General features: G+C 47.3%; 1 protein-coding gene across 1 annotated transcript; it reads right to left on the bottom strand.

The window, feature by feature from the left end:
• Window positions 1-316: 316 nt before the first annotated feature.
• Window positions 317-10,765, bottom strand: KRBOX1 (KRAB box domain containing 1). The gene is made up of 5 exons (XM_071212273.1): window positions 10,109-10,765; window positions 9,113-9,239; window positions 8,394-8,481; window positions 5,790-5,892; window positions 317-4,823 (listed from the first exon to the last, which is right to left on the bottom strand). Exons 1-4 carry the CDS (start codon window positions 10,763-10,765, stop codon window positions 5,868-5,870), a joined length of 897 nt encoding a protein of 298 aa, XP_071068374.1. The 3' UTR covers window positions 317-4,823; window positions 5,790-5,867.
• Window positions 10,766-11,043: the final 278 nt, after the last annotated feature.

Genomic DNA, 11,043 nt, shown 5'->3' with positions numbered 1-11,043 from the left:
ATAAGAACTGAGGATCTCTAGACTCTAGAGAATCTTGAACTGGGAATATATTTTCACCAAGTTTGGAAGGCATGCTAGTTATTATAAGACTTAAAACCAGAATTAGTGGTACTCATGAATTTAATTTTAAGGTAGGAAACTCTTCAGACACTCAATATCCAAGCAGCTGACATAAGGTATAAATGAGGACCTGGCATTACGACAAGCAAGAAAAGTATGCCATGTTAAGACACATATAAAAAAAAAATTAGTGTTTTCAAATGCAAGCATTATCAGTTACAACTAAGTTGCAAATGACAGAAAACCCAAAACTAACTAGTTTAACAAAAGATATTTATTGGCTCACATAGCTGAAAGGTCCAGAGGTAGTTCTACTTAAGATGAGGCTTGGTCTAGTGGCTCAAATGATGTCACCAAGGACTCAGTTTCTGTTTTGCCACGGTCTTCTTTGGTATTAGCTTCATCCTCACGCTCTGCATAGTAGTAGCACATGGAAGCTCCCGGCTCTCCACGTTTCACAGAAAAAAAAAAAAGGTTGCTACAATTCCAGGCCTTATTTCTTCCTACATGTCAGGGAGTGTAGAGAATAAATCCTTCAGTGGCTCTCATAGAAGAGAACAACTTTCCTTTTTCAGAAAGGGAAACATCTCCTCGCTTCACATTGACTCTGTGATTAATAATATGGAATAAATGGATTGACCTAAACCAGACAAGGTCCACTCATGACATTGGATGCGGAGCCAAATCACCTAACAAAATAGCCCAAAGAATATTTGGGTTACTGTGCCCCAGAGGCAATGGAAATGGATGCTGGGAACCAAGTAAGACATGGTTACTGCAGAGCTCCAAATTGAAAGTCACAAAGGCAGATGCTCAAAATTGCAGTAACTGATTAGTAACTGAGTTGCTTCTAAAATAGGCAACTCTGTGGCTGGCTCTGGGTTGCAATCAAAGAAATTATGTTCCCAAGAAATTCTGGTTAGACAAGCCATTTTCAATACATGAATAACTCCACATACTATTTTCATTTTTTCCTTACATTCCAATTCTATTTCTGAAAATTTCCAAGACAATTTTATCATGTCTGATTATGGATTTTAATATGTTTTAATTGTAATTTATTGGAGAATACCTGAATTTCTTCTTTGTATTTTTCCAGAATTTAGAAACAGTCACAATTGTATTCCTCTTCGGATTTGTAGAAGTTTGGAAAGTCATTACAAGTTGAAAGGTCTTCCATGTTACAATTCCTTCATTTTTTTTTTTTGCCCCTATGTTAATGTGTTTAGTACTATTTCCTTTAATTCAGTTCTTCCTAGTGATACTGATTTAACTCTAAATGGAAGAGCCTGATATATCTCTGAATGAACAGACGAGTTTCTGTGGCAGCCCAAGCAAAATGCTACTGCGCTTGGACTGCCAGATGTCTGTTTCTGGGCCTCTGGTAAGGAAAAGACCAGTTGGGAATTCTCTTGGTAGGGGCCATTCATTTCCACATGCTATTCCCATCCTCCCGGAATGCCTAACTTTTGTCATATTTTGCTGATTCTCTCATTGTGATGCTTCTAAAAGTCCTAACTTTTCACCATCCTGCCTACACACGTTCACCTTTGAGAGAGTTCCTAGGACCTATCAGCTTCCACAATGCTCCTCTATAAATGCAAACTCTTTCTTCATAGTTCCACTTTCATTATCTGTCTCTCTCCCATTTTAAGACACTGGCCACAGTCATTATACACATTATCCTCTCTCTGGGAGTTTATGAATATTTAGGGTTTTAACAATAGCCTACTTGCAGTCCTCATCCAAACTTCAACCCTCTAATGCCAACTGCTGCCTCTATCCACTGATTGTCTTGCCAGCCCCTCACTGACTCTCTTTCTCAGCATCCTTGTCTCCTCCTTCCCCTTCCCATTTAACTCCCTAAATACCAAATTGGTATTCCATAAGACTTGATCCTGGGTCATCTTATCTTCCTACACTCTCTCTAGGACAAGGGTTCTTAATCTTTTTGTTCCACGGACCCCTTTGCCAGTCAGGTGAAAATCATGGACCCCTTACTAAGTCCACACTGTACTGTGGATTATTTAATAAATATATCACACCCACACCAACACATCCCCACAAAAGTAATGTTTTTGAAATTTTCAGTTCAAGCTCATGGACCCCCTGAAATCCCCTGGTTAAGAACCCCTGCTCTAGGGCAATACTTCCCAATAGTAATTTGTGCAATGATGAAAATGTTCTGTATCTACACTATCCAATATAGTGGTTAACTGCCACATGATTACTGAGCACTTGAAAAGTGGCCAGTGTGACTGAGGAAGCGAGGTTTTAATTAATTTAAATAGCCACATGTAGCTAGTGGTTATTGTATCAGTTGTATGTAACTACCTACTTGTAATTTCCACTTGCACATTCCAAATACATTAATCCAAAGTAGATTTGTTGCTCCCCAAACCTATTTTCCTTCCAATCTTACCCATGCTCAGCTACTCAAGCCAGAAACCAGAAATACATCCTTGGTTCTTCCCTGTTACCCCCTTGTATCCAATCCATTAGCAAGTCAGTGATTTTATTTCAAATATACATCTTCAGTACACCTACATCTCTTTATCTCCATTACCACCTTATTTTCCAGGTCACAGTCACATCCAATCTGAAGTTCTACTACAGACTCCTCCTTCCTCCACTGAAGAGAATTTTGGATAACACTGCATTGAGAGGTGTCGCAGCTCTACAATTTTTTTAAACTCTCAAACTTGGTTAACATCCTGTTTCCCAATCCCAGAGTGCTTTCTGATAACACAAGGCAACTAAGTTCCCCAAGACTGCATAACCTGGATTATATTCTGCTGCTGTCTCTAAATTACCTTGGTGACCCCAAGGAGGACCACACTTCTGAGAAAGAGAAGGTTCTAGAGTTAGCAATGTAACTTCAATGTCACCTACATGAATAGAAGTTCCGTGAGACAGATTTATGAAAAGCAGGATTAATAGATATTTGTATATATAGACAGAATATCTCCAGGATCCATAACTAGTAACAGTGTTGCCTCTCAAGAGGAGGCCTGGGAGAGAGAAACAAGAAGGAAATTTAACTTTCACTGAACACCCTTTTGAACTATTTCATTTTTTAAAATATGTTATATCTGGTCAAAAATAAGTTTCAAAATTTGCAAGACTAAAGAAACGCAGTGTTAGTCCTCAAAGAACAAGTTAGTTGGAGTTAAGACTAACAGATATGAGACTGTTAGAAAAATACAAGACAGCACATAATTAAATACCAACTTGGGTGATTCTGATTATAAGTAGAATAGTGAAAGAGGTCAGTTTAGTTGAAGGAGCTTAGACGATGAAGGGAAACTTTTAGCCCAGGGAAACTTGGTCAAATAAAAATGGGTAGAGTGAGAAACATGTAGTGAAATAGAGAAGAGTGGACTCTGGAGTCAGAAAGGCCTAGCTGCAGTCTCAACTCACTTCCTAGTGTAATGAGTGTTCTATAACCGCTTTCAAGCTCAGATTCTTCTAAAATGGAAATAAGAGTACCCACCTTGATTGTTGTGAAAATTAAATAATGGATGTAATGTAAACATAGTATCTGAGACATAGCAGGCACTCAGCCAAATAGTGGCTAGTACAAACACAGGTGAATAAGCGGACCAAACTTACTAAAGTACATGGTATCTGTTCAGGAGAAGGGTCAAGATATTATTCGTTGTTAGGGTAAAAGCAAATTACGGAGGGTCATCTCATTCAGTCCTTGGGGTTCCTATATCATAAGTTTTATAAACAAGTATGACCAGTATGCATTCTCTTATGTTCAAGAAAGACAGCGCTCTCACAGTTATAGGGTTTCTCTCTAGAATGGCGCCTCTGGTGCTTTGTCAAGACAGAATTGTGACTGACGGCCTTCCCACAGGCATTACATTTACAGGGTCTTTCCCCAGCACGGATTCTCTGATGTCGGATAAGGTGAGCCTTGCAAAGGAAGCTTTTCCCACGGTTGGAACACTCACGAGGCTTCTCCCCGGCGTGGACCCTTGGTGCTGAGCGAGGTTAGAGTTCCACGTGAAGCCTTTCCCACAGCGTTACATTCGTAAGGCTTCTCCCAGTGTGGGTTCTTTGGTGTAGAAGGGCTGGGTTCCTAGTGAAGCTTTTTCCGCATTCCTTACAAGTGTAAGGCTTCTCCCCAGTGTGGATTCGCTGATGTTGTATGAGGCTTGTGTTCTGACTAAAGCCCTTCCCACATTCCTTACATTCAAAGGGTTTCTCTCCAGTGTGTATTCTCTGATGCCCGGTCAGGTCTGATTTCCAAACGAAGGCTTTAGCACATTCTCGACATTCACAGGGTTTCTCTCCAGTGTGTGCAATGCGATGTGATCTAAAACTGAAAGCCTTCCCACAGTCTTTACATCCACACACCTTCTCTCCATTATTAATTCTCTGACGTTGATCAAAGTCCTCATTTTGATCAAGACACTTGTCGGAGTCTTCATGAATAGACTACTTTCTTGCTTAGAATTTGTTGACATATAGCAAGGTGGGTATTGACAGTATTCTCTGAATTCTCATCTACTGAGATCATCTCATCCTTGACAATCACTTCTGTAATATCATTTGTAGTGTTTTCTACATTGTCTCCATGGGAGTAGCCAAGTCATTTCCCTATCCTTAATTCCTCCTCCTCACAGCTTTTTCCAAAACAGAATTCCTGGGAGTCATACCACTGGGGTCCACTTAGTAGCACTATTTGGTCCTGTGCCTCTTCAAAATGTCCTGTTTTGGAATAAAATCCTTCTTTTCACTCTTCAACACACCCTCTGAAAGAAGAAATCAAACTGCAAATGTCATCAATACCCATGACAGAGAAAGACTAATGTCTTGGCATTCAGAAGCCCATTTCACTCCAACGCCACCCCCAGGTCTCAGCAGTGTTGTCTTAGCAGAAAATAGCAAAGCAAGGCTAAAACATAGAGAGCAACCAAAAGCAAAAACCAGACACTAGGTAGGAATCCCCTGAGGGCTGTGACCTCCAGCATCGGGCCAAGCAAACAGGTATGTTCTTAGGAACTGGACATGAACAGGCCAAGATTCAGGGCAGAGGACCTCTTCAGCAATGAAGGATCTTCGTGGCGTGCCTTGGAAACCTGAACTTGTCACACGGAGGGCAGCACCAAGAAGAACAGCCTTCCTCCCGCTCCTCAACATTAATTAAAGTAAGTGTAGTCCTCTCAGTCAATCCAATCACCAGGTCCACCATGAAAACTGTTTCCCCACACTATTTCAGGAATATGGGCAAAGATTCCCTCCTCTTTATTCCCATAGTGCCTATTCACAATTATGTCATAACAGCATCATTTTGCTGTAATTATACATTTATGTATCTGTCTATCTCATTAGAGTGTGAGCCCTTCCCTAGAATAGGGGCCATCTTACTTTTTCTTTTTCCTTTTTTTGGTATCCCTAGCAATTAACACAGTAAGCAAAATACAGCATTTATTTTTTTTATTTTTAAAATATTGGTTGGCTATAGTGGCCAGATGGGTAAGCCATCTGTTTAGTTTGAGTCTATGACCCAAGACCCATCCTAATTTAATTTATTGAACTTGTCCTCATGAGAGCTGGAAGCTAGGGTTTTAGTTTCCTCTTAATTAACTGGTTGAAGTGAGGGTTTCTGGAAGGTCTTTTATTTACAGTATGTATGTTAAAATGGATTGTAACATTTCACAAAGGAAAGGCAAAGGAAAATGTGTAACAAAGAAAATTCTTATTCCCCTTTCACTTACCAGTACCAATGAGGCTTGGACCCACTCCTTGTAGTTTCAGATTCAGTGGCTCTTCAACCTGCTCCAAGCTGGGAGCTCCTAGCAGGCTTTAGAAATGGATCTCCTGTCAAGGTCAAGACACAAACAAGGCCAGCTCAGTTGAAAAGTCGGGTCCAATAGGAAGAAGTAGAGATGGCAGCAGCAGGGAGAGAATGAGGGTGGGCGTTGGTAACACAGATGATCCGAAACTTGAAGGGGACAATAATATAAAGGATAGAAAATAGAGTTACAGGGAAGTTACAATTTCATCAACTCTTAAAGAAACAAAATCTCACTTTAAACTATCAAGAAGTAGAAATAGAAGAATTGGGAAAGAAACTTAACCAAGTTCTCTTTAATTCATCCTCCCACACAAGCTTCTTGGACCTTCTTCAGTCATAAGGAGTAAGGCCTCTTTTCTACCTGCCCCTAGAAAGTGAAAGCCAGTTGACACAGAAAAAGATTCAGGATCAATGGAGATGCAAAGAGCTGTACCTGAGAACGTTCTCTGTCTAGGCAGGCTACAGCAAGAAAACACAACCTTAAGTTTCCTCCCTTTCTATCGAGATCTCTATTCCACAAAGGATTTGCAGCAGTCCAAAGATGGGTCTATGTTCTCCATAAGAAATGGCTTCAAAGCCACTCCTTACTCTACTGACAGACACTCTATTCTCAAAGGTCCACCCTAATAAGCTCTTCTTCAAGTGAGTTAAAATCTGTCTCTTTTTAACTGCCATCCAAAGTCTCAAAAGAAACAGACCAATTCTATACCCTCTGTAGCAGTTTGATATAATCGATGAATTCCAAAAGAAATATTGGATTATGCTTGTAATCTGATCTGTACCTGGGCATGATTGAGTTATGAGTAGGGCTTTAATTGGGCCATGTCATTAGCGTGTAAAAGATAAAAGACATGGCAAAGGACAGAGTTAGAGCTTTTGATGCAAGGGCTTTTAATGTTGTTGTTTTGATTTTGGAGTTTGATGCTGAAGACTTAAACTATAGCGCTGGGAAGTCAGCACGCAGAAGAAAGAGAAGCCAGCCCCAGGAAGGAAGGATCCTTGAAGCCACAGTAAAGCAAGCCCCAGGAACGTAGGAACCCAGGAAGCCTGAACCCTCACAGATGTCAGCAGCCATTTTGTTCCAAATAGACTTTGGTGAGGGAAGTAACTTATGCTTTACGGCCTAGTATCTGTAAGCTCCTACCCCAAATAAATACCCTTTATAAAAACTAACCAATTTCTGGTATTTTGCATCAGCACTCTTTTGGCTGACTAATACACCCTCCAAATAACATTTTATGTTGCTGAAGCTAGGCACTGTGGGTTCCCTGAGAATTCAACTGAATTCAAAACAAAAGTGGACTTTGAGTAGGGACAGATGTGCTCCAAGGAGGTTTGCTGCAAGTTAGGGAGTTGGGGTTTTGCTCAAGAAATAATTTAGTTGTTGGTTTTCTGCCAAAAGAAAAGATGAGAAATTCCTCTGCTTGATGGGGGGGTAGGGGTAAGCACTGAGATCCTGAAAGAGTAAAGAGGATGTGTGGTTGTCTCCTCCCAAGCAACTAGGTAGCCCCGACTGATCTAAGCAAACCAAGTTAATGAATCCCATCTCACTCACTACAGAGACTGGTTCAGGGATCCAGGCCAAGCCAGTGGGTACATAGCATTATTCTGGCCATGTGACTGATTGATTTAGAGCTGGCATATGACTTCAGATGGTCCATTAGAGTAATACCTGAGACTCTGATTTGCAAGGGTTAAAGGTGGAGGAAGGCCTGCCCAGTTACTCCTCCTAGGTATGAAGAATGAACAGGAAAAGTCCTGGGTACAAATACCAATTACCTTATAACCATGAGAGGAGCCAGACGGTGGACAAGGCTAACATACAAGGAGACAAAGAAGAGCAGACACTGGAATTCTGATCAAACTTTACCTGTCGCCTACCCTACCAGTGGACTTCCCAGTTACAAGAAATAGTAAATTGCTCTTTATTGTGTAAGCCAGTTTTGAGTCAGATTTTTTGTTACTTGTGATCAAAAGTACCTTAATATGGAAACAAACTGTGAGAATGGGGAATTGAAGGCACACGATTCTCACTATGAAACTAGGAGCAGGAAGGTCTGAAATTGGTCCAAAGGAATCCCAGGGCTTTCCCCACCAATTCCTGAGGAACAGGAGCTATTTGACTGAGCACTAGCAAGACCTCTTCATTCCTACTGATAAAGACGGCCACGTAACCCCAAAGGGCAGAGGCCAAATCTTCTGCTGGAGGACTTCTAAGCAGGCCAAAGAAGCAGAGAATCCACTTCAGTTAAGGGAGTAAACAGGAAAGTCAGGGGATAAGGATAAATGGTGGCCATGACGGGAAGGGCAGAGGAGGCAAGAGAGGTGACTGGAGATGGCACAGAGAAGAGCCAGGAGAGGGCAGGAGAATCAAACGAAGGCTCAAGATGAAAAACCATGGAAGCAAAGATGAAAAAGGGAATCCCCTGGTGTCTACAGCCCTGGTTAGGAGAACATGTACCTATTACATTTTAAAGATCAAGACAAGGAAACTGGCAGATGACCTGCACGTGCCCTCACTCACCCGAGGGGATGTCCTTTGGGCCCATCCAGAGCTCCCTGAGGCACTAAGCTCCAAGGTGTCTCCCATCGCTCCAGCTGGGAAATCAGGGCTGGTTTGGGAAATGGAAATGCTGCTTGAGGGGAAGGAAATGGGGCAGGCAGGTGAATGGGGCTGCACGCAATCCCAGGTCCTCCCAGGTCTGTGTCTTCAGGGTCAGGAGAGGAAAGAAGGGAAATAACTAGGGCGAGAAGAAACAAAGAGAAAAGCCCAGGGTAAGGGGCAGGAGACCCAGGGGAAAGGAGGCTTACAAAGGTCTGGAAATTGACAAATAGAGTAAGAGGTGCGCGGTAACATTTTGAGCGAGCACATGGACGATTGTACTCGCGGAGGAACTGAGCTTCCTCGTTCTCTCCCTTAGAGCTCTCAAGTTCAGCCACCTGCATGACATATTTGGCCTCAGGTCAGGATCTCCCCCACAGAACTGTGGGGGTGGGGAACTGAGGACTCAGGAGGACACCAGGAACCTGCTTTCTTTCTGCTGCACCCCCAGGAGAGGGGCGGGGAGTGGGCAGCTCTCAGCCTGGGGCAAGGAAGTCTTGTGGGAGCCCCAAATTGATACCATGACTTCTCCCTTCCCAGCAACTGTGAGGCTGGGTCATCAGGAATCCAGGAGACTGGCCATTGAGGAAGGAGCCAGGACACTGAAGGCACAGGCAGAGCCCAAAGGGAAAGACCCTTACCCAGGGAAGCCACAGCCCCATAGTTGTCCAGCGTCACGTCCCTGTACAGAGCCCTCCCGGCAGGAGGCAGACCCGCCCGCTCATTCTTAGAGAAGTAGACCGCCACATCCTGGAAGGTCACCGGCTCCTGAAACAACAGAAGTTTCAAAGCCCTCGGAAAAGCCCAGCACCTGGACCTGGAAAAGGGGGCAGGCGGGGAGCCCAGAGGTCCTGGAGGAAGCCTGCTGAGGCCCTGGATTCTGGAATGTCAGCAGAAGACGCTGCCCCCTCCTTGGAGACGACATAAGGGTCACGCATCAATTTTCTCATGCCTCTTCTTTATTTCAGCAAACATCCGCTCATCTTTTTCACGAGCCTCTGCAAAGCCCTCTCTTTTCATCTCTACACCCAAAAGAACCACCTGTTTTCTAGATCCTTCTTCACAACGTGTCCTCCTCCAGGGGCCACCAACCCTGGACAACAAGAGCAACTCCCGTTCGTCGAGCCTGCGCAGCACACTTTACAGCGAGGCTGCGGTCGGGCCTATCAGCGCTGGCCAAGCAGGCCTCCTCAGGGGGGTTCTGAGGCCTGTTTTACAGGAGAGGGACCCACGGCTGAGGGGAGCTTCCCCAGGTCCAGGCTGCAGACGCAGCCCAGCCCCCTGGACAGCACGCGGCGCTGTCTTCTGGCCTCACTCCCGCCACCCCCGCTGCCCGTGTAGACCCCTTCCTCGTCCCTCCCCGTCATCACCACCAGCCGAATGGGCAGCTGAGGGGTCCTCGGAGCACTCGGGTTGCCCTGGAGACGGCACTCAACAGGACAGACCCTAACTCTGACTTTACTCCGCCCCCACACGCTCTCCAGAACACGCCGACCCCCTTTCTGGCCCCCGCCCCGGCCTGCGTGGCCCCCGAATCCCTCTCTGCTGGAGCCTGCCGCTGCTCGCCTCCTCCCGCTCATCACGGGGACCCGCCTACCCGCCCGGGGCCTCCGGCCACCCCCGAGCCCCGCGCCCACCGTCAGCTGAGCAGGCAGCCCCTTCCTCACCACACGGCGGCCCCGAGCCCGCAGCCCCGCGCCGCGCGCGCACACTCGGCTCATCTCAGGGCCCCCCCAACACAGCCGCCCGGGCGACGCGCCTCCTCGCTGCCCCGCCGGCCCCGCGTCCGCCCGCGCCGCCCTCCGGGGCCTCCGCTCTGGGCTGGACCCCGACTTCCCGGCCGCGCGCCGCCGCTCCCCGCCGCGACCAGGCCTAACGCCCGCGCCGCGGGGCGCGCTGAGCGCCGGGGCCTGCCGGGCGGAGCTTCGGCCCGCGCCCCCCGGGCCCCCCGCACGCCCGCGCCCCCCGGGCCCCCCGCACGCCCGCGCAAGGGCAGCGCCCGCGGGCCGGGCTGCTCTAGGCCGCCGAGGCGCCGTCTCTGTGGCCCCGCCCCGCCCGCAGAGCCCCCTGCCCGCCGCGGGGTCCCGAGCCCGCCGCGGGGTCTCCGGCCCCTGCGTCCGCCGCGCGGCCCCGCCCGCTTGCCGCAGCCCCGCGTCGCCCGGGTTTTGGTCGCGCGTCCCTGGAGGGCGCGTTGTCCTCGCGCAGCCACCGGGCCCCGGCGTCCGCCTGGCGCCTCGTGGGCCAGGGTCTTTGTCCAGGAATATGTACTGAAAAAGGGAAATTGACGGGTGCATTTCTGGGTTGAACGCGGGCGTCTGAGGGGAACGCCGCGGGCGTCTGAGGGGAACGCCGCGGGCGTCTGGCTCTGGGCCGTGTCGCTGAGGGAAGCTGAGGAGCGCCGCGGGTGGGCGAGGAGCACGTGCTCTCCTGAGAGACGCCGAGGTGGGCGCTGGCGCCCTCTGGGCGGCCGGGGCTTGGCTGGCGGTCGCCGGGGCCAGGGTGACCTGGCTGGAGGGGGCGCTCGGGACGCGGCGGGAACCTCCTCGGGGCTCGCTGCCCCGCCCTGCTGGGC

Source organism: Dasypus novemcinctus, chromosome 26 (assembly GCF_030445035.2).
Source record: "Dasypus novemcinctus isolate mDasNov1 chromosome 26, mDasNov1.1.hap2, whole genome shotgun sequence".
NCBI classification, from domain to species: domain Eukaryota; kingdom Metazoa; phylum Chordata; class Mammalia; order Cingulata; family Dasypodidae; genus Dasypus; species Dasypus novemcinctus.
This window is presented reverse-complemented; position numbering and strand designations above follow the sequence as displayed.

Coding starts and splice junctions, on each gene's coding strand:
- KRBOX1 (XM_071212273.1), bottom strand. CDS start 10,765: ATGCACCCGTCAATTTCCCTTTTTCAGTACATATTCCTGGACAAAGAC. Junction 9,240..10,108: donor GGCTGCCTGCTCAGCTGACG/GTGGGCGCGGGG, acceptor CTGTTGTTTCAG/GAGCCGGTGACCTTCCAGGA. Junction 5,893..8,393: donor CCCAAAGGACATCCCCTCGG/GTGAGTGAGGGC, acceptor TGACCTTGACAG/GAGATCCATTTCTAAAGCCT.